Consider the following 24619-nt stretch of genomic DNA (forward strand, 5'->3'; position numbering starts at 1 on the left):
ACGTCTGATATACATTTTGAGAGCATGAGTGGAAGATACACAATCAAATTTCGATACCGTACTTCACCCTAAAAGATTATCCAACCAACCAATGGATGAAGGCCGACTAGACAGTAACCGAATTCGTATGAAGCCACGCCTCTATTCGATTACGTCATAATTTTCTTAGACGGTTTCGCTCTCGATTGCATAGACACTCCTTGAAAAGACCGATGCTTGCCATAAAAACGAGATGGAGAGTGATTACCAACGTGTATAGTTTGAATTATAAAAAAGGAGAGAAATAAGACAATCTACCAGTAAACTCTTTCCCCGAGAAGAGAAGCGAGAAGGAGTCATCAACACTTGAGCCTGATCAACTATTGTCCCGTCATAATAGTTTGTAAGTAAGGAAGCTTTTATCGCACGGTCCACTTGCCAATTTTACTTTCGAATATTATTATTTAACTATTGAACTTCACTTGCCTCGTAATAATCAACGTCTATATGTGATATATATTTATCAAAATGTAATGCGAACATATCTGAAGTTCTTGTAAATGAAAGAATTTCTTAAGAAACACGAACACTTCAGTTTGAGATGTATAGTTATGTTGGTATATATTGAGGTATGTATTTTTGTCGCGGAAGAGACATTTACATGTATTTCGTTTTCGTTTGTAGCTCAAATAACTAATTTAGATTTGTTCTTTTTGAATTCGAGAGGTGTGTGTAAGGGGGGGGTGAGTATGTGTGTAATATATCGATAGCTTATAAATCTATCAAAACAGCAGGGGCCCGTTTCATAAAGCTGTTTGTAAGATAAAGCCCAACCATGGCGCAATTTCCTTCAGCAAGAAATTGATTCACAATGTGCTGCACTCAACCCAGGTGAGGTAAATGGGTACCTGGCAGGAATTTATTCCTTGAAACGCAGCGCGCGTAACAGCTGCGCTGCTTAAGCCAGGGTAATTATGTTGCATATTGTGTAGAGCGCTTAGAGACTTCTGACAAAAAGCAAGTATAATTATTATTATTATCATAAAAGTGACTTTAAGAACGACTGGTGATCCTTTCTTGTGGTAAATGATATTCACCATTAAATGTTTATTGGTGATTATTTAGCGCGTAAGAAAGGTGAACAGCTTTATGAAACACCTACCAGGAATAAATCTTCTTTTGCTACCCCTCTTGCTTGGTTGCTTCGCTTATTTTGTGGGTGTATGTATAGGTATCTGCATTGCAAACAAATAGCTACATAACCACCAATTTTGATGATGCTTTTGTCGTTTTAGCTTAATTACTTATGATTTAAACTCCAATCTTATTCTGAATTCGGTATTTTTGATAGTAAAGGCGAATAATAGTAACTTTATGCATAAGAGTTTTTTTCCAAATTGATTATTTACCTGTATTTTCACTGATTTTTTAAAATGAATAATAATCGTTTTATTGGTGATCGTAATCTCTTCAATGAGTTGTGATAGCGCGGTTGGTAGAGCGATGTTCTTACTTAGCATGCTTAGTGGCGTAATAAGAGAGAGAGAGAGAAAGGAAGAGGAAGCACAACTTGGTGCGCGTAGAAAAACTTGGAATTTCTAAACGAGCGATTTTTTAAAAATGAGAATCCAATTTTGTGATAGATAATGACATAATTTAGAAATTAGTCATATCTTCCCTTTTTTCCTTTCCCTTTTTCTTTGTTATTGATTTGTGTGTGTCGGGGGGGGGGGGGGTGGACAGGACCCCGGGAACGATTCTTTAAGTGGTGGTGCTGATGTAAAGATGAAAAGCAAAAACAAAAAAGGTTGTCATTACAAAAGGAAAGTCTTATTGGCCCCGAGAAATTTGAAAAGCACACACAAAAAAGTTTTTCACTACAAAATGGAGGTAATTTTTGTTACATTTTTCGATTTTTACACATGTTTAAAAATTCCTTGGGGTGCTTCTATATTATGGAAAATTATACAGGCAGCACTCCCAAGAAGCGGGGGTGATGGGGCATAGCCACCAATCCTCCCCCTCTTCCATCTGTAGGCCAGTATAGGAAATAATTGAAATTCATAATTAGCGATTGAGCATAGGTGAATTATAAAGAGCCTCTCATCGTATAAGATTTCCGAAAGAAGTGGTTAATAGTGGATGGTTTGAGATATGCCCATGCAAGGGCGAAGCGGCGATTACTTGACCGGTTTTATTTATCTTTAAAGGTAGATAGAAAGCGAAATATCTTCGTGCCTCAACTAAATCATATTCTGTGCTGAATTAAACCAAAAAAAATAATTGTTTGAAAAAAAATGTGTCCTGTTTGGTGCGTATAGCGGAATGTAAGGAGAATGAATTTCTTCGCCCTCCCTCCCGCGCGAAGCGTAGAAACCTTGGTCAGGAAAGAATGGAAATGTCAAAAAAAATCTGTATTGATTCTCGAATTTTTCGTAGAATAAAGACGAGATAAAAAGCCTCAGAGATCTAGAAGTGCAGAAAGTTTGCTGACTGAATTTACTCCTTCTCCAAGCGCAAAGCGCACAACCTCTGACCTTTCAGCGAACTTTAAGATACAAAATTACGCTCCCATCACTCCGCCCTGCTAATTATTTGCGTTAAAGGCATGGTCACACCGCCCGAGCGTTGTTGGAGCGGTCGGGGAGCGGAGAGAAAAAAAAATCACCGCTCTCTACCGTTCACCATTTTCGATTTCGATTTTTTCCCCAATTTTGTGAGCGAAATTCGACCTTGTTTCCCTACCGCCATAGGCGGCGGAAGCGGGGGGGACGTGTCCCCCCCTAAATTTGAGGAGGGGGGGACGGTCCCCCCTAAATTTGTTGCTGATGACCTTTTTTTTTTTTTTTTTTTTTTTTTTTTTGCTTGTCAATTTATTTTCCTACGTCCCCCCTAAAATTTGTTGGGGTCGAGAATCATTTTTTGGGGGGGCTTGTCAAAAATTTTTTGGTTGTCCCCTCCTAAAATTTTTGGCTTCCGCCGCCAATGCCTACCGCTCCAAGAACGCTCGGGCGGTGCACTGTGACCATGCCTTTAGATAGCCGTTTTCCACCATTTCCCAGCGGAATGAACAATGTAGGGATGGGTCATCTTAGTGTTGTGCTAATTAATGTGATTCGGTGAAAAAAATAGCAGAGGTCATACACTGTAAAAACGCTGTTAAAAAGGTTAAGCAACACTGTTTAAGCCCGTCACTCCAACGACTATTGCGTAAGCTTTTTACAACTTGTTCAAAAGTTTAAACAATAGTTGCAAAGAGTAGCAGGCTTAAACAGCATTGCTTAACATTTTCAACAGCGTTTTTACAGTGTAAGGGCAAAAATATATGCGAACTACCAGGAAATCGCGGGGTGAAGAATGAAAAGGAAAGTGGATAAATGATAAGAATAAGAGAGAGAGAGGGGGGGGGGGTGAGGGGAAATGGGGGAAGGGGTGAACAAAGAAAGGAAAAATCAAAATATATATAGTACATAGATTATTGCAAAAGGTTCTGAGAAGAGATTAAAAATAATGTTGGACAAAGGGATAGGGTGATATATTTTCTTTTAACTCATAGATAGAATCTCGCCTGCATCGATGTGATAACCCTTGTGTTGGTATATGTTTTTTCTGGACTAACAGCCTTCTCATGTCAAATCGCTCCACTCATATTCAACTTTGAAGCAAACTTAAGTATTGTACTTAAATCTGTAAAATGGAAGTTTTCCCTGATATAAAGTTTATTGCGAAAATAGCCAAAAAGGGTCATAATTAAAAAAAAATAGTGAAGGTTTGAGGACTAAAATCCATAAAAGATTAAAAAGAAAAACCTTTTCCATTTTTTGTTAGTAGTGTGGTCATAATAATGCTGGCAGCTTCCCATATCATGTATAAAAAAATAAATGAAATGTTATTAAAAAATGGAAATGGTTTATATCTGCCTTCAGTATATCATTGTACATTCGCTCCTGAAAGAACACTCGTTTAGCCATCACTAACCGTTAACAAAATTGAAAAGTATACATTTTATAGTGTATGAAATATGGGGCAGCTTCTCGTATAATTATTACGTCACAGATCAAATAATTGAAATTTTGATAACTTTTTTCATTCTTTGATGGATTTTTCTCAAGCCTTCACTAATATATATATTTTCTGCTACAAATTCACCAATGATTGCTTTAAACTATACGTGTCATATCAATATCTGTTCCGATCCATTGTAATGATTACAGAATCTTGGTTATTTTTCTGTTATTCATGATCATGAATGCCTTTTTAAAAATGGCATTCTTTACTCTTGCGCACTAACGTACCTAAGGGGGGCAGGGGGCAGACTGCCCCTGACAAGTCACAAGTAAAAAAAAAAGAGAAAAAAGGGAAAGAAAAAAGGAAAGAGGAAAAAGGAAAGAGAAAAAAGGACCGGGGAAGGGGAAGCAAAAACTGGACTGCAGACTATCGGAGAAAATTATAAACTGTCGGGCATGAATAAATAAATAAGCACGGGGCTGTTCCAACTAATTCGATTTTTTTGTTTCACCATCTTTGTCGATAATTGTCAATTAAACGGTACGCTTTTATCGGTAAATTGTGATTTTACGCAACAGAGCTCTCTGAACCGATAGTCACGATGAGGACGGACTGGGCTGACCAGGAAAAAAGGTAGAAAAATTTTAGGTAATATAATTATAACAATAAAAAAATTCGCTCGCGCTACGCGCTCGCATTAATTTTTCAGTTTGATACGTAAGATAAATGTCTAGTTTTCAGGTTGAAATATCAAATATTTTCGGCTCGCACTTCCTGCTTACGTCAGTTGATTACTTCGAAATCAGTTTGTTCATGGTTACTAAAAGTGATTAGAATATTCAGTTCTTAAGTCGTAATATCAAAGTTTTAGCCCGCGCTTCGCGCCCGCACGACTGTTTAGATATGCTTAGAATGTCTATAGCGTCCAGTTAGGAATGTCAAAATTTTTAGCTCGCGCTTTGTGCTCGCATAATTTATTAAGGAAGTTATGCCCATCCTATTTATAATTAAATGCGCAAAATGTATCGATTTATGTTTAACTTATTTAGAAAAAAAAAATTAGCTCGCTCTTAGCGCTCGCAATTATTATTTTAGTGTAAATTGATCGACATGCGACCTAAATCTGTAGGTTAATATTTGGGCAATGATTATCAGCCCCCCCCCCTGAAAAAATGTGCCTATACGTCCATGCCTACTACCTATACCACCTTGCTCATCCTTGTCGCTTGCCCCCCCCCCTGACGAAATATGCCAGGTACGCCACTGCTCTGGCGCGTAGGTTTTTGGCGGGAAAATGTCCTGAATGGAACTCGTGCAACAAGGTGGTTCCAAGTATTCCCGAACTTGTCTAGTTCAGTGGGTTCATGATAGCGCACATGGGTGCAGGTATAAAGAATCGTTCGTTATGAATGAAAAACGCTGTTCTACTTATGAACTGGCCAAGATAGAAGTCATTTTTGGCAAGAAAGTGTTCGCATTTAATCATGTCAACTGATAAAGTATAGAGCTAAAATGATTAAAAATCCCAAATGATATGCAATCAGCTCATATAGCCTAATTCTTTGACAAGAGACCTTACAAGCTCAATAATTATGATCGATAGACGGGAATGCATGCTCCTTTTCCTTGTCTACACTGTTATAAATAATATAAATAACACTGTTACTATGTGAATTACACAGTAGTTGTTTAAACAGTTTAAACAAGTGTTTAAAAGCTTAAACACCCGTTCTTAAATTATTGATAATTAAACATTTGAATTTAGAGTACGTTGTTTAAGATTTTAAACACTTGTTTAATTTTGAAATATTTAAACAACTTCTGTGCGATTCACGTAACCAGCGCTGTTTTTATTATTTTAACAGTGTATATTATGTAGCATGTCATTTCTACCTGTGTCATATTTACGTCTACTCTTTTTACCTGTGCCTTTTATACCAGGCACCAGCAATGCGCATGCCATTAATAATTTGGAATGTCAAACGAAACTTCTTGTTCAGAATAATGGTGTAACTATTTTTCGAATACGAAAATGAAATACATGTACGTATCCACTGCTATCCTCGGAAATTTCACAAAACAGTTTATGATGTTTGAAGAAAAGAAAATAGATATATTAAAGTTACATTTTATCCCTTTTATGTATTCACAATTTTAACAATATACTTGATTTTGTCGTGGAATAAATTAGTAATACCCAACTTTGATACTTCATTCCGTGCTGAGTTTTCCGATAATAAAAGCATATGCAACCCTACACAAATTTTATAAAACCTGTCACTTATTTTTTTATATTTGTTGAATATGATTTATTTTCATCAAGCAGGGCCCGTTGGTAGAACAGTTTTCGAAACTGAAGTGGTTTCCCAGGGTAAATATACCTATATTATTATTATAAGCAGCCTTCGGTCATGACAGATTATACGCCTCAATCTTTCCTGTTAATGTAAAAATAAGACAGGCCAGATGAAATACATAATGAAAGCAAATATCAATTATATAGCTATATATAAATGCATAAGAGCTGTATGGAGGTCACTTTTAACCGTAAGCGTTAGAGAACCATTCAACTCGATGCCACAGACATGACAGACGCAGCTTCGTAAAACGTTTCAAGATGCAAAGAGTGGAGGCAGGACAGACATGAGCTAACATTAATATTTCTCTTAATAATTTTGAATGAATTGAACATAGGCCAGGGGGATGTTTTATTAAGAATCGTATCTTATTAATTTGTGTGATTAGAAGTACTCATTTGATTTCATGAATAGTTCTCATAACGTTTACAACAACAAAAAATCCCCAAAGAGGCGGTGCTTTTTTGTGGCTGGGGTTGGTTAGTTGTATTCTCCGAGTGCTAATTAAGACTTACTGCTTTCCTTTATTATTCTTTTATCTGAGACGGGAAATCTGAGACTTTCTTAAAGGAATTATTTTTTTAAATGATTTCTGTTGATTCATTTTTTTTAAATTCAATTTGTTTTTATTTCATTTTCAAGTAAACAAAGTTAAGTGGTCGCATATAATTACAATTACGATTATAATTGCAAATGAAATTTATACAAACAAAAAATATTGAGGTAATTATACTTGCTTATATATAGCGCTTAATACTTACTTTGTCAGAAGCCTCTAGGCGTTCTGCAGTATATGCAGCATAATTAACCTGGCTTTAGCAGTGCAGCTGTTACGCCCGCTGCGTTTTCAGGGTAGGTACATTATATGTTTTCCATAACTTAAAAAAAAAAGTGTTACGTATGAGCAAATGAGTATAAACATTTTTGGAGAACAATAAAATGTGCCTTTTATTCTGGTTTTTGGTTCCATTTTTGTAATACATTCGCTTTGCTCATGGGCATGATACAGGGGAAAAATGCCATTCTGATTGCATCAAACTATTTTCTGTCAGGTTTGACTCCTTTAAAATAAAAGTTAAAAAAAATAAGTGGGGGGGGGGGTTACTTTGCAGCACTTGACTCGGGCGAATTTTGCCATGGATCGAACGGGGGAAAGAAATGACGATCCGAATTTAGTAAGGATAGACGCGACGTGGAAAAGGTGTTTGCAAATCGGGTATACTTAAAATAAAAATGCAATGTGAAAAAGAATATCGGAGATTCGATTTTTGTTGAACGATCTATCCACTAAACAACGGATCCAAAAATCATCGCCATGAAGACAACATTCATATTTCTTTCTTTTTTAATTTAGATGATATTGCATTTCTTGGTTTCACTAACGTGTAGGCAAATCGGATGTACTTACAGAAAAATTGAAATATGGAAAAGAATATCGGAAATGGGACTTTGCTTGAATGAAATTGTATTCAGTAATATTTCAGGACATCTAGGAAATAAAATCGTTGTTTAAAGTTTGAATTTTCGAAATATGGATGTACGAACGTTGACAAATATCAAAGGAAGCGAGCAAATCATGTAAGTTGAATTTTTCCACCAAATTGGTGGGGGTTCATAAGCAAAATTATAAGAGATTATTAAACTATTCATTACTTTCACGACGGATTTCACTTAGTGGCGACATTCTCTAATTGATTTTTTTTTATAAAATGACATCAACAAGCGCAATGAATACGATCTATCGCCAAAAATTAAGGTGCGTAGGGGGGGACTAATTTTCCTCCTCCATCCCACCACGGGTTCAATGCCCCCCCCCCCACAAAAAAAAGAGTAGGAGAAAAAGAAAGATAATTGAGATAAATAGGATGAAACGTGGCATTTATTTTCTTATGACAAAAGCTATCACGAAATTTTATTTTGATGTTGAAAAGGTGTAAAAACTCTGGCTTGTTCCGACTTAAAAAAAATTGCTCTGTACGTGAGGCCACTGACAGACTGAGTGCATCAAAACATTTACCCCTCTTTTTTAAATTCCCATCGGATGCTATTGTAATGATTGTTTCGCATTAATATTCTGTGACGCACTGACTAGCTAACAATCTTTGCTGGAGAGGCGTGACAGAAACGTCAGTCTGTCTGGATTGCAGTCAAACGACATGTCAAGTGGGTTAATTGGATAGCTGCGTGGGTTAGCCGAGTATAGCTTTATTATCTGTGAGTGGTTACACCGTCCGAGTGGGTGTAGTATAGAGGGATGGAATTCGAACGGTTCTTCGCGATGAATAACCCCCGGTCATATTTTCGATAGCTTCTTTTGACAGTTTAAGAGGTATTAACTTCAAAAGGCAGCGATATGAAGACATTGTATCGAAAAAGCTACCATGATTGACTCCCTGAAAATGCAGACGAGAAGCGTAAATTATCTGTTAAGCTAATATGTTACTATTTTGGAACGGCTCACGAAATGGCCCGTTCTATTTATTATATTTAACCATTCAAATCCTGATTGGCACAGCAATATATTAATCTACTTCGAGGGTTGTACAGATATAATTTGTAGAAATGTAGGACGATGTCTTTCTACTATCCCTTTTTTACGACAGGGGAAGAGCGGGGGGGGGGGGGGTTGCGGATCCAGCAAGGGGGATGGGGAGGGGATATTGACTCAAAATCTACCCCCTTTCAAAAGTGGCGTAATTAATGAGCCTAACATTTTGAGGGTGCCAGATATGGCGCAACAGGCAAAATTATTCAAAAAAATTAGAGGGAGCGAAACGAGCGAGCCAAAATGTTGACATTTTACTGTAAAATCAAATTTTGTGTTATATTTTGACAATATATATATACACATATGTATATATATATATATAAATCCATTCAACCCTTCTCCCTTTCTTTTTCTTTCCTTTTTTTCTTGGTCGTGAAAAAATGGGGGAGGGGACAGGAGCAAGTACCCCCAAGCCCCCCGGTCCACCAACAATTTTCGTCAATGACCTCTTATCCGTCCATGGCGCTTTGACTTGCATTTTCAAAGGAATTGTTGTGTATAGTAGAAAGTGTGGATTAGTCTTCTAACTTTGAAACAGTGGGTCGTCGGTTCGAATCCAACCATGGCGTAAATTCCTTCAGCAAGAAATTCATCCACATTGTGCTGCACTCAACCCAGGTGAGACGAATGGGTACCTGGCAGGAATGCATGCCTTGAAATTACACCGCGCTGTAAATAAAAGGCTGCGGGGTTAAAGCAAGGGTAATGATAAAAATTATTTTGGAAACGCATATGACATAATGTGATAGGCGATATACAAGAACTGCGTTATTATTATAATTATCATAATAAAATACGTCATTGTCATTATACCGCAGAAACGGGCCATCCTCCATATTTGATATGACGATTTGTTGAATTTGATGATGTATATGCTTTATTCTTTTTTATATTGAAATAAATACAAGCAAACAAACATACAACAATCTGCTCCTGTATGACTAAACGAAAAGCCGTTTTTAGAAAAAAGGGCTTAAAAGCTGTTAAAAACCACAGATGAACATAATGCATTTTATACTCTATTTTGGGTATGGATGAAATAGTTAAACTCTGAAACCTCGTTATATAGAGCCCTTTGGAGATTTAAAAAAGAATAAAAGCCTCGAAATTAAAGAAGAAATTAAAGAAAGAGATCACTGAAAGCTTGGGGAAGATTGGATGAATAATAAGGAATAAATGGACATTTGAATCCCTAATGCTATGTAAATTACCCCATTTACAAAGCAGCCTAGATCTGTTATGTCACTCACGTACAATACCACTGTGACCCACATTATTCTATAATATAATTCATTCAATTTTTTTCTTTCTTTTTATTACGTCTGTCTCAAGATTATGAGTCTCTATTGGTAATAGTCCAGTTGTTTGTCAGTTCATTGAGCAATTAACCTAGACAGATCTTTTTTTTTTGGGGGGGGGGCATATTATTAGTATCCAAAGGGGAGACTTGTACATCTGTGACATCATCGCTGATTATGTTGTATGCATTATTTACATCAGTGGACATAACATGTCTTCACTGTAAAAAAAAATTTGGTAAAATTTTAACCAGCACAAGGGTAGTTATGTTTCCGACCATTTTGGGGCAGTACTTTACCCAATGCGGAAATCATATTTAGATTTAGATTTATTTCCGTTCAACATTTTTTTCAAAATATAATCAAAGTAACAATACATATTCAATATAATAGATGATACAGACAAATCAATGAAATTTCGTAACAAATGTTGAATATGAATTAAACAAAACTACAATTTGTTGCAGTAATTTTATCAATGAAACGAAACAAGAAATGAACGGAGGGACTTGCCAAGAAAAGCAAAAGCTTGTAGAGAAGGCAAGCCACTAAACTTAGTTTCAATACTAATTATAAACAAACTATATATACAACTATATACAAAAATCGAGACGGACACAGAAGACAAACTTAAAACAAGTAATCCACAAATATCAAAATAAAACGAATAGGCGACAAAAAAATAAGAGAAAGTAGTTCAAATAATAATAATTACAGTGGTAACACACAAAAAAAGTACTTACAAAATTATAATTGGGAGGGAAAAGTGGCAAAGGAAAGAAAGAGGGATATATAAAGGAGGTGCAAATTAATAGTGCAAATGAAAAGAGGAACATTGCAGGTGCACAGGTCGTAATGTATTGTATCATGTTGTAGTGTTTTTTTTTTATAAGTAAAGTTTGACAAATTTATTGGTAGTTAAAGGTTAAGTTATTATGTAGTTTTAGGTTATGTGTTAGCTTGACTTGTTGGTGTGGAGTATTGACAAATGAGCATCTTTTTTAAGTTTGCGTTTAAAAATACTAAGGTTTGTAGATTCTTTAAAGTCGTTGGGCAGGGAATTCCAATACGCAGGTCCAAAAAAGATAAGAGTTTTCGCTAATATAGTACGGGTAGGGGGATAGGTGATAACAGTTACGTTGTCTCACTGGATAATCGTGTATAGAGGAGTTTTTACAGAACATATTTGAAAAAAAATTGTTGGGAGATCATCTTTGTTTAGTTTATACATAGATTGGGCGAGTTGGAAAAGATATAAATCGCTCACTTTAAGAATATTATTTTGGAAGAATAGTATATCTGAAAATTATTCTAAGAGCCTTCTTCCGCAGCAACAGTATTCTTTGTAATTATGTTTGAATCGCACAACTCCATGCCAAAAGTGATATTGTCCAGTGAGGTTACAAATAAGGAGCAATCACTTTAGAATGGGCAAAGTTTCCATCACACTGAAAAATAAAAAATGCCCAAAAGAAATATCCAGCTTTGGCTAGACTCTTAATTACCCTCATGGAGCATTTTTACCCTATATTTTTTGGAATGCAGATCACGGTCGCATTTCCGATGGGAGGATCTCCGTAGCATTAGTGATCTCGACATTCTAATGTTCATAATTTTCCTGTTACGTGACCAATTTTGCTTAAACCCTCTTTGAGCTTATTACTTGATGACTTATCTTCAAACAGGAACTCACCTTTCGTAAAACACCACAAATATTTTAATTTATCGATGGAATGGGTCATCGTAGGTTGGTGACCGGATCAAGAGAAGGTATTTATTTCATGACCAGTATAACTAGAATTTCTTAGTGTGTAATTTAAAGAGAATTCCTTTCTTAGCATTAAGTTAAGCTTCTGAATCATTGCTTTGTTGTATTTGGGAAGCATTAAGGCCGGTATTCTGAACTCGGATTGAAATCAATCTCAGGTCTAAAATTGTGGTTTAATTATGGATAGCTAATTGTCACACGAATCTTTAACACTGTAAAGGTTTAATTAATCAACTTATTTGACATTCGAATAATTTATCATTCACTGAAAAAAACACGTGATTTTACAGAAAAAAGAAGATTTTGCAGAAAGCAATAACAGAATCATTCTGTAAATTCATAAAACTGGAATTTTTCTGCAATATAACAGAACAGGGCCCGTTGCAGAAAGAGTTAGGATGAAACGCAACTCAAAAAATCTTACGCAACTTGATTTTCAGCCAATGAAGCACCTGTATTCGGGACTTGCGCTTTATATTTTGACTTGTGTTTAAACGCAACTCTTTCTGCAACAGGCTACTGTCTGTTTAAAAAAGGGAAAAGGGTGTTTTATTAAAAGAAATTTGTAAGGTAAGGTTTCATACACTAAATACCAATTTCCTGTAAGATTGCGCAATCTGGTAAGATTACAGGTGACTCTGTCATGTCTGTAAGACTCTGATGCAGGAACTTCTCTAACTTTAAGGATAAATTTTCTAACAGTGTTGTCAGGGATAATATGTAATTTTTGGAAAGAGCTAAGTTAACATGAGAAATATAAATTATGATGAAGGAATGTTGCCATTTTTTGCTTCCCATAACTTGTAACACATAGTTAGACCGTGGTCTATGTTATGAACAGCATAATACGGGCCATTGGGCTTGAAATAATGTACGATTTCATACTTCTTAAGAAACAAATATTTTGTTTTACTTTATCAAAACTTTTCCCAGCGAAGTGAGCCAATTTTTTTTCAATCATTGGACCCATTAATTGTTATAATAAACGAGTTACAATAACAGTCAAAAGCCACTCGAACCCTTTAATTTAGTTTTTCCAAAAAATAATTCATTCACGTTCAGAAAATATTGCGTTCGGAATCCAAAGATGATCTCATGCATCTCGCGTCCTCTTCTTTTTTCAACAATCACAGGAAAATACTTTTTATCATGATTAAACGACACCAAACTGTCTCAGATTACCATTCTTAACAAATTATAGAGGTCTTATCTATAGTTAATGCAGTGCAACATTGGTGGTATATGTTTTAAATCCGATAAACAGATCATTTCAAGGATTGCTGTGGCTATTGCACCATTGTCCGTGCATTTCAAACATTTTTTTTCTTCTATACGTGTAATGCTACCTGCCTTTTTTCATTCATGGCGTGTACCATGATGATGGCGTCACAGTGGATTCGATTTGATTGCATCCACGCACCTTTTGACCACTTTCATGAACTTACAACACAAATGCTAAATGAATTTGCGAATCAGGATCATCGTTGGATGTGCATATTTTCTCAGCAGAAAGACTCGAAACCAATCAGAATCGATCTTTGAAATTAGCAATTGATCGTTAACCTTTGTGTTACAGACCGCTAGATGTGAAGCATATTCTACTGCACCGAATGGCTGCTTCGTTCTTTTCTTTTCTTTTCTTTTTTACAAATAATCTGAATATCATTTTAAAAAATAGTGAGTCGACTCTTGTTAAGAAACCGTATACCGCTTAAAGGGGAAGTTCACCCTGACAAAAAGTTTATTGTAAAAATAGCAGAAAAAATAATAAAAAATATTGCCGAAGGTTTGAGAAAAATTCATCAAATAATTAAAAAGTTATTAGAATTTCTATCATTCGATTTGTGACGTCATATGCGAGCAGCATTCCTACATAGCGAATGGTAAAACATAAATGAAATGTCATTTTCTCAGAAAATTGAAAATGGTTTTCACTGTAGCTTTTGTATATCAATAGACAAATCATTTCACACCCGATCATGAATAGAAAACAAAATTAAGTTATCAGGAACCATACAAAATTTGGAATTCATGCATTTTATATTACATAACACATGGGGCAGCTGCTCGTTTATGACGTCACAAATCCAAAACTTTGAACTCTAATAACTTTCATACTCTTTAACGGATTTTCCTCAAACCTTCACCAATATTTTTTACTATTTTTTCTGCTATTTTTACAACAGAGTTTTCTTCAGGGTGAACTTCCCCTTTAACAATATTCAGTTGGTCTGAATTCGAAGTGTAACTTTTCATTTTTCATTTTATTTAAAAAAATTCTTTTTACTATGTTTACAAGGCACGGTTCATAGAAGTTCGCAATCAATCGCTAAATGCAAATAACCGATCAAAATTAAATTCAAATGCGAACTTTGTTCTACACACCGAACAGGAACCAATCAGAGTTTTCCTCCATATTTCAATCCATCGCGAATCTTTATTTTACCATCTCCAAGATCACATCTACCCCCGATAATGGTATGGACGTATCCTGGATTTATTGGTTTACCGATGTAACAGTTTTGGGCAAACCACTGGTTTTCTCTTGTTGAAAATATGTTATAATGAGAACACGATTATTCAATCAGATTTATTTAGGGGAACAGCCAACTAAATTGATATGTGACATGGAGATTTGGTATGCAGTGATTAATGTCGAATGACCATGAATGCGATTTTAAGTCCCAACCAACAGCACAAACGTCTTGAACGTTGTGGACGGAGTTGCCGATGCCGGTTCTTATTCGTTCTACTACGGTCTGCCACGGATACTGATATCTATTGCGACTGTACTACGACAAAGTTCTAGTCCAGAACGGTCAATATGCATCATGGAGGAATTCACGTTAACCGACGTTCGGAGTATTCGGGAACACAGTAATGGGTATTGTAAATGCTCGTCAATATAACAGCTGGGAGGACTTTGTCGAAATCGGCGAAACCGAACAGCAGGTATATAGTTTGTCCAGACACCAGGAAAAACTTACACAAAATTTCGACAAAGACTTGTCCTTTGTTATGATGGGCATTTAGCAGGGCATTTAGCAGCACATTTACTCTGTTCTTAAATGCACCGTATACGTCACGGAAAAAACCCCTCCTATTGACGTCCATTGCAAGAAGGTCATCATTACTGACGAATATATTATCAACCGTGAAAATAGTGATATTTTAAGTGTGATAATTAAGTGTAAGATAAATAGATAAAATGTGTATGAATGGATAAATCAGCAGCATGGATACTTTTTGGGGGGTATCTGCCTGGGAAATGATTACTTCTTTTAAAATATTATTCTTGAATTTTGCCCCCACATGATGTGATACATTTAATGTCTTGTTCTTTATTTGATTCTTTTCCAGACTATATACACATACTTCATAAGGGGAAACACACATTCGCACCAACCGTAAAGCAAACGCATGCGCAAAGATGATTTGCGTATTTCTTTGGCTGAATTCACTTTTGGCATGTTCCTTGATGACGTCAGCCATTCCACTTGAAGCCACCCCATCCCGTGTGTCCAATCACAGGACAAGCTCACAAGACAACACTGACTTCCAGCCAGATATTCAAAAGAGACATGACGAAGACCACGTGACGCTGTCTCCGGACTCTGATTCGTCGGCTGCACAATACGGCGCACATCGTATTGATAGGACAGTACTATTTCCACACGACACCACGTGGTGTGTGGCACGCCCCATCAGTCAGGTGATCGAGAGCCCCGGATGCACGGCAGTAACGATTCCAAATAAGGTATAATAACCATCGATTAAAAAATAGATATAGCAACAACTCACTCTTTTGACACCACCGGAAACAGTACTCCAAATGGTCAAACGCGCACAAATTTCCATATTTTTTTCTTCTTCTCTCGCGTGTGCGTGTTGTATCTTACGTGTTAGTACGCCCATAGAGCTGAATACCTCTGAATATTTCACCCTTTTGAACTTTCGAAAACTTCTCGTAAAGGCAACGTCAAGAGTTGCAGCCTCCGATAAGATTACAGGCCAATTCAAACCAAGTGGCAACTTGCTGTTTATTCAAATTTCATCTTTCATCTTTTATTTTGATTGAAATCCTTTATGATTGGATTTGAAATCAATAAAAATAAATTTGAAACACTATAAGCAGTTCTTAACACTGTTAGAAAATTTATCCTTAAAATAAAAAAAGTGCCTGCAGCAGTCTCGAGAACACCTTTAATCTTACCAGATTGCGTAATCTTACATTATATCATCTAAAATTACAGGAAATTTGTATTTGGTGTATGGAACCTTATAGATTTCCTGAAATAAAACACCCTTTTCCCATGTTTAAACAGGCCTGGGGGCCGTTGCAGAAAGAGTTGCGTTTAAACGCAAGTCAAAAATTCAATCGCAAGTCCAAAATGCGCGCTGTTGATTGGTTGAAACTTAAGTTGCGCATGATTTTTAGAGATGCGTTTGATTGCAACTCTTTCTGCAACGGGCCCCTGTTATGTTAAATTGCAGAAAATTCCTGTTTTATGAATTTACAGAATGATTCCGTTATTGCTTTTTGCAAAATCTTGGTTTTTTTCCTGTAAAATCAGGGTTTTTTTAAACTATGTATCTTCCTTCTGTTTTTCAGATATGTGCCGGGCAGTGTTACAGTTTTAGCGTTCCCAAGATTTTTCCTCACGATATTCGATCAGACTTCAAGTCATGTGATTGTTGTCAGCCTTCCAGGGCTACATGGGCAACGGTAGGTAGTTTGCTCCCTCCCCATCTCAAGATGGGGAAGGGGGGGGGGGGGTTCATGACAGGTATCTGCAATGGCTAAACTGACCAATCAAACGAAGGATTCTCGGAAGTTGTCATGATAGTTTACAACCCCTTTTTCTGGCAATTCGAATTAGTGAACAATAGTGAACAAAAAATAAGTGCTCAGTAAAAAATCTCACAGTATGTATAGTAATGTTAGGTGTTGTCATCCCCTCTTGTTCTGGATTAAACGCAGCAAAAAACTGTGGTGTTAACCGGTGTACATAGAGGACCACATCAATTTTTTTTACACAGGTGTTAAATTGACAGTGTTAGTTTAACACCTACAGGTATTATAACAACTTTTGTTGTTACAATAAATTACAAAATCTTTAAGATGTAAAATTAACAACTCAGGGTGTGTTCCTCTATGAACGCCATTTGGTGTCAGTTTTAACACCACAGTTTTTACAGGAAACCAAATAGAACGATGACCAAATGTCATTTTGAAATTTATGATTAATATTATGCAATTTGTTTTCCACGTAGATCCAACTACCGTGCAATAATGCTGAAAACAATGCTCGCTACAAACGTGTTGAAATCGTGGAACAATGTGAGTGCATGCCGTGTTCGTCGGCCACCTCGACGACGTCATGGAGCACCACGTCGACCACCATCAACGAAACAGACTCTTCTTCGTCTTATGTCGAAAGCTCCAGCATTCTTAGAAATTGAAATTACGACACCCCCGCTCCTGCCCCTGTAATGATTGCAGGCCCATTCAAGGGCCCATATTCATGCTCATGAAACCTCAAGAAGTCGAGTAATCTCCAAGCTGTGTACTTCGCAATATGTAAGAAGGTGATCACTGGAATTATTCAGGTTTTTGTGAACATGGGCCCAACATGCTCAACGAAAATCGAGGTCGATCGAATTCCTATGGAAGTCCGTTCATCTCACTTAAAGAGAGTTTTACACCGCGGCGCAGAGCGGATCCAAGAACGCAGTAAATGTATATACCGGCCCATTGACAAAGAACAGCTGGAAGGTCTTAGTCGAAAATGGTGAACTGGAACACCAGCTACGTCCTTAGTTTCGGAGCTGACGAAAATTTGCAAACTTCTGGCGGTTCATTGTCATTAAGGGCATTTGGTAATGCATTTTCTATGTTGATGGAAAAAATAAATCTATTCATCTGGATTTACTTGTTGAAGCAGAGGACAGTTTCACGTCCGATCCGGGACGCTTCTTCAGCTCTTCTGAACTAGCGGGAAATCGTCGTTGCCGATTGGCGCCGAAGCACCGTCAATGTTATTGTCTTGGAGACGTCGAGTAATTTTTCGGATTACAGGATTGTAAATCCGAACTGGCTTCGGCGCCAATCGGCAACGACGATTTCCCGCCAGTTTAGAAGAGCTGAAGAAGCATCCCAGATCGGACGCGAAACCGTCCACTGCTTCAACAAGTAAGTCCAGATGAATAGATTTATTTTTTCCATCGATATTTGACTTTCCTGGATGAATCAAAACATACATGAGTTCATTTTTTCTATGTTCTTGATTCCGTCGTGCGACGTGAAACGAAAAGTGTCCATTTGTCCTCAACAATGTGCTGTCTGATACTAATGTAAAGAAAACATGTGGTTATGGATATATATTTCATTATCTTAATTGGGTGATTTCAAGTACGGTGTTGACCTTTTGGTGTTGGTGTTAGGTCATTTTTTACACGATTATAACACCAAACGTAAAATGAAGATGGTCCGGAAAAGTAAGTCACTAGTTGTTGAGGTGTTAATAATGTAAACTGGATCAGTTTTGCAAACTCTGAATAAGTTTTGGAGCCAGGGGAAGCAATCCAAATTTCAACACCAACACCAACACCGAGGCCAACACCGGACTTGAAGTCATGCATTGTTTATTCAGTTTGCTGATGCATTTCAGCAGACCAGTAATACGAGACCCATTGATAGGGGAATCAGATATTGATGTGAAAGGCCTGCCATATATGAAGCATACTTTCGCGGCATGTCGGTCATTCTTCACCCAATCACCAGCAATACCGTTCGCAAAGATACGTATGACCATTATACATGAGCGACAAAAAAAATTGAGAGGCGAATTTTCGGTTTCTATTGTGAAAAAATGTCTGAAATTCAAAAAAAAGTAAACTAAATTATGGCGAAACCTAACCTTGAAAAATGAGAAAATATATTGTTAACGATGAAAGAAAACTGACCTTCTTCTTAGTATCTAAATGTAAAACTTGTTTGATGACATTTCAGATTCAAGTAGATCAGTTTACCAACCCCTTTTAACAATTTCACTTTTTTGGGCGCTTTAACTATACGATGACGAGTTTTATATACATATAGTCGTGTGGTGACTGTGTAAGAAATAAAGATGTACATTTTTCGCGTGTAATTGCTAAATGCTGCGTAAATTTTGTGCAATGTCGTAATGACTTTTAACCTATTATTTCACACCTAATAGCCAGGCATGTTTTATTTTGTATAATATTCAGTGATCTTAAGATTTTTTGTGTAAGAAAGATTAAAATGTTCCATTAATGAATGAATGAAAATTGTATGAATATCGTACTAAAGTGATTTCCTGAGTCAAATATTCAAATTTCATCGTTCTCTACATATTAATATTATTAACATATCTCTAGATCTTAAAGCCAGTGCCATCCAAGTTGTTCAGTTGAATTCTATCAATGGACTAAATATCAAGCAAAAAGTATAAAACTCTTACATTTGCAGTTATGTATAAATTAGTTAAATTTGTTATGTGAATGTTATGTAATCATGGCACTTTCAATGTGTGTAACTTTTATACTTTTACTTTATATAATTATTTCTGAGGTTGTCGGTATGCAAAAAGTATATTGATTATGTCACAGGTTACTTTGTCGTCATCTATTTATTATCATCATGATTAAGTGAATGGCATAGAAATTATAATACGTGAATTGATATAGATAATAGTGTTTTTGCTAATAATGCAAAAATGTACAGAAATAATATAATTCACAAATATGTGCGCGAGCAGAATATTTACAAATATGTTTGTTCTTGTACATTTGAGTTTCCTTAGATGTAACTTACAATGTCAATACTAAGACATTGTCTCCGTCTGAAAGTTATGCTTCACTTCTGTCACCTACATTACACATAGTCTCACTGACTACATAATGTTATGCTATTGTAAATCGTAGCGGTCAATATAATATTTCATTCAAGTCTGGTCTTCTTAAAGCTTCATTTTTTTGTAATACAATGAGCAGAATTTCTTGTAACTTCTCTGACATTGTTAACACATCGTTTCAAGAAATGAATGTGTTAGAGGGGTGTGTGAGAGTGCATGTGTGTGAAATGTAATGACCGACTTCTGGGGACATTTTCTGACATCTTGTCGTTGTATCAACCGGGGACGTCCCCGGTTATTCCAAATAATTCCTCATCTAATTTCAAACAATATTATACGCCCAATGACAAATGCCCGTTCTGCCATTAAAACTAAAGTTGTATTTGAAGGGCGGTAGGAAGCATCCCTGTTTAATTCAATTCAATTCAATTTGATTCATTTATTCACCATATAAAAATATTTAAATACAATGTAAAATACAGTGTAAAAAATACAATGTAAAATAACATAATATATAAATGCATAAATATAACAACGCATACAACAAATAAATATACAACAAATAAATACAATTTATACATTCAAGTAAAGGAAAAATCAACATATGGTAAGAGGCAACCAAAAAGATTAAAATCTTGTAGGCAGTTGCCCCTTTAAAAGTACTCTACTAATCACTAATAATCATAACGTAATCAAAATACATTCACACATCAAACACAGAATCACCCACATTCAACACACATCCATGACCCATTGCACTCAAACAAAAGAGAAAGAGAGAGTAGAGAGAGAGAGGGGGGAGAGGAGAGTATGTTTAGACAAGGGAAAAAGAATCAAGATAAATAACCACTAATTAATTGTCTTTTAAGTAAAATTTTAAATGAAGAGGCAGTTGAACAGGAACGAATTACTGAATCTAAATTGTTATAAATTCTAGGTCCTGCATGTTTAAAAGAATTATGAATTTGATAATGTTTAGCGTGTGCCCACTTTTTTCCTGAAAATGAACGCTTTTTTTACAGATGATTAAACAAAGCCATGAGTGTATATGAGACCGCAAATAAACGTCCCCACTTTGATGATTAAATGCTAAGTGAGTCCCCGATTGTCCCAATAAAAGACAGGTTATGTGTGCGAGTGTTCGGATGTGCGTGTGTGAGGAAGAGAGAAAGGGGTGCGTGTGTGTGTATGTTGGAGAGAGAGGGTTTCCGTTGAGCGTCGTTCCCATTTTTATTCATGTTAATAGGGGATAGTGTGCATCTGAGAGTAATACTACATACAGGGGTGATGCAACTGCTAGGGAGACAGAGATACGACCCCACCCCCCTATATTTTACAAGGTGGGGAATAGAGTAAGATAGAAGGTCTGGTCTGTATTACTATAATAATAATAATAAAATAGGTATATTTATCTAGGGTAGACACTTTCGTTTCGAAAACTGTTCTACCAGTGGGCTCTGCTATCAGCAGTATTACCCCGGCTTTAACTCAGCTGCCTCGGCGATCAAGTATTCAAGGAATTTCTTCTTACCGGGTGCCCATTCACCTCACCTAGCTGGGTTGAGTGCAGCACAATGTGGACGAGTTTCTTGCTGAAGGAAATAACGCCATGGCCGGGATTCGAACCCACGACCCTCTATTTCTAAGTCAGAAGACTAATTCACTGGGCCACAACGCCCCAGTAACTGCATAATATCTCGATAATTAAATTTATAGAAATTATGATATCACATCTACGCTGTCTTGCCCTCCCCCTCTTAATAATACATCTCGGGGTCACCCATTTCGATAATCGTTCAGATCATGGAAAATTCTGATATCATACATCTTTTCTTGGGATCACACGTAAATCCGAAACAACCCCTAATTGTGACCACGGAGTGGATGTCGAGGTAATTCTTTTTTATAGTTTTATATAGACTTCTTTTTCTTCTTCTTCTTCTTCTTCATCATCTTTTTCTTCATCATCATCATAATCTTCATCTTCTTCTTTTTATGGGGGGGGGGGGGGTAATTTCATTTCTTGTTCCCCCTTTAACTTATTCTGACTGATCACCAGGGAAAAGTTGTGTAATAAAAATGCCCTACGGAAAGGTGATTTTATATAACAAAGAAAAATCAAATAGCATTATGTCATTATTCTAATTATCATCGGGAAGAAAATAGGAAGGTTATGGCTTAATTTCGTAAGACACAACACAGGTCGTATGTAAGTGAGATAACAAACAAACGAGATGATGAGACGACAATTTCCTCCGGGCTTTATTTTGTCTATTAGGGTTAAGGTTGTAATACACTGTAAAAAAAATATTGGGTAAAAATTTAACCAGCACGAGGTTAATTATGTGTCCAATCAATATTCTGAGAAGTATTTTACCCAATGAGAGAAAGATATTGTCCTGTAAGGTTAAAATAGGCAGCAATTACTGTAATTTCAATTCAATTCAATTCAATTCAATTCTTTTTTATTTCATTTCCATTCAAAGCATAATACAAAGTAATATAAAACAATACAAATCAAATACAATTTTACAGAAGGGCATTCTTACTTCGTAAAAAAAAACAGTATAATATAGAGCATAAATGGATATGGAAATGAGGGGGATCCACTAAAAAGCAAAGCTTGTAAAATTGTGGATCCCCCTTGGAAAAGAAGAAATTATAGTCAACTTACTATATGCGTACATGCATGTATTACAGGAAAGAAAAAGAGAAAAAGAAATCATATTGACGGAAACATAAAAACTGAACAAATGCAAACCTTTTCACACAAAGAGGTCTTCGTTGCAAAGGATATGTTGCGCAAGACAGGAAAAAAAACAGAGAGAGGTGATGACAAGACGTAGAAGACAAGACAAAACAAGAGACAGGACAGTACAAGACAACTAGTTTTTAAAAAGGAGTAAAAACTAAGAATGGGAAAGGGCTGACCATGAACCAGCTTGATCTGGTGAAATAACAAAGGATATGACTGGACAATATAGATGAAAAAAAGATAAAATAAAAGTGAAAAATGTAAGGATTATAATCAAGATAATGAAGTGTTAGTTCCGTTGAGAAGAATTATAGGAATTAAGCAGGATACGTTTGAGTTTACGTTTGAATGAATTCAAGGAAACACTGTCTTTAACATTATTAGCGAGTGAGTTCCAGAATTTAGGACCGTTGAATAGGAATGTATTTTTGGCCAGTAAAGTTCTGTAAAGTGGGATGTGAAGTTCGTCAGAGTGTCTCGTGGGGTAGTTATGATAAAATTGATTTTTAGGGAACATGGCATCAAAAATATGGGGAAGTGCATTATTATTATAACTATACATGAAGTGCCCTAACTGTAGTAAATACAGGTCTTTGACTTTCAACAGTTTACTTTCTAGAAAAAGTGGGTCCGTATGAGAACGGAAACATGTACTATGAATAATACGAAGTGCTTTCTTTTGCAAAAGCAACAATTTATCTAATAAATATTGATGGGTATCACCCCAAATAAGAATCCCATAGTTCAAATAAGGCAAGATTAAGGATGAGTAGAGCATGATTAATGATGTGGAGGGAATGCAAAACTTTAGCCTATTAATAATACCAATATTTCGTGAAATTATTTTGGATATATTTTCAATATGATTTTTCCAAGAAGGTTTACTGTCAACTGTTATTCCAAGAAATTTGGTGTAAGGTACCATTTCTAATGGGGTATTATCAAATATAATGTTCATCGGTAACTTGTCTATGGAATTACTAAATAACATGTATTTTGTTTTGTTAAGGTTCAAAGATAATCGATTGGCTCTTATCCACTCAGTAACATTAATAAGTTCAGAATTAATAACATCAACTAAAGTTTGTGGATTCTGATGAGAAAAAAATAAGGTCGAATCATCTGCAAACAAGATAAGGGATAATATTTTGGATGATCTACAGAAATCATTTATATAAATTGTGAAAAGAAGTGGGCCCAATAAGCTACCCTGGGGACTCCACAGTTAACATATTTCAAATTGGAGTTATGATCTTTAACAAACACGTATTGTTGTCTGTTAAGTAGGTAGCTCCTGAACCACTCCAAGGCCTTCCCTGAATTACTTTAGGATGGGCAACATTTTCATCGCACTAGATAAATAAAAATGCCCTATACATGTATGTTGGTTAGGCACATTGCCCACATTGGGCATTTTTACCCAATATTTTTTTTTTAGATCGTAGGGTTTTATGCTGATTTTCGATTCGAATGACCAGAGTCACGTTCGTTGATTTACTAGTAATTAGCAGAATGCCCCTTCAAGGTTTTTGCAAAGTACTACGAGATCAGAACTTTATAAATTACATTATCATTATTAGTATTTCAGTAATATACAGTTATGACCATGCTTTACGTTATACGAATCATTTTGGACATAATATACGTGATGTTCTTTTTCTGTTTCCTCATACATTTCATAGGTAAGCTGGGATTAAAATGAATAATTTTAGACAGCTGGTGGGCATGTAATCCTTTGATGTATCGAGGACAATACTAACCTTTTCGATTAGTATATTCATAATAGAGGAAACAAGGTGAAGTGACGTAGGAAAGTCGGACTGTGTCCTTGATTGAAAAAAAAAACCGAAGGAGGAGGAAGAAGAGGAAGACAAAAAAGAACGACAAGAAGGAGAAGAAAAAGAAAAAAAATAAAAGGAGGAGAAGAAGAAGAAATGGGAAAAATTGAGAAAAAAAAGAGATAAAAGATAAAGGAAGCGAATAAGATTAGTGAAAGGTTAATAAAGGAGATGCAGACGATGAGTAAGAA

The 24619-nt window shown here is 36.0% G+C and overlaps 1 protein-coding gene across 1 annotated transcript; it reads left to right on the top strand.

Moving 5' to 3' along the window:
• Nucleotides 1-227: 227 nt before the first annotated feature.
• On the top strand, nucleotides 228-17944 carry LOC121427745 (neuroblastoma suppressor of tumorigenicity 1-like). The gene is made up of 4 exons (XM_041624289.1): nucleotides 228-382; nucleotides 15319-15715; nucleotides 16571-16684; nucleotides 17233-17944. The coding sequence occupies exons 2-4, from the start codon at nucleotides 15389-15391 to the stop codon at nucleotides 17419-17421; spliced, it is 630 nt and encodes a 209-aa protein (XP_041480223.1). The 5' UTR covers nucleotides 228-382; nucleotides 15319-15388; the 3' UTR covers nucleotides 17422-17944.
• Nucleotides 17945-24619: the final 6675 nt, after the last annotated feature.

The sequence above is a fragment of the Lytechinus variegatus genome, chromosome 14 (assembly GCF_018143015.1).
Source record: "Lytechinus variegatus isolate NC3 chromosome 14, Lvar_3.0, whole genome shotgun sequence".
Classification (NCBI taxonomy): Eukaryota; Metazoa; Echinodermata; class Echinoidea; order Temnopleuroida; family Toxopneustidae; genus Lytechinus; species Lytechinus variegatus.

Excerpts from the sequence above, each read along its gene's own strand:
- LOC121427745 (XM_041624289.1), top strand. The coding sequence starts at position 15,389 with ATGATTTGCGTATTTCTTTGGCTGAATTCACTTTTGGCATGTTCCTTG. Across the intron at positions 15,716-16,570 it reads CAGTAACGATTCCAAATAAG|ATATGTGCCGGGCAGTGTTA; the intron begins GTATAATAACCA and ends TCTGTTTTTCAG. Across the intron at positions 16,685-17,232 it reads CCAGGGCTACATGGGCAACG|ATCCAACTACCGTGCAATAA; the intron begins GTAGGTAGTTTG and ends TTTTCCACGTAG.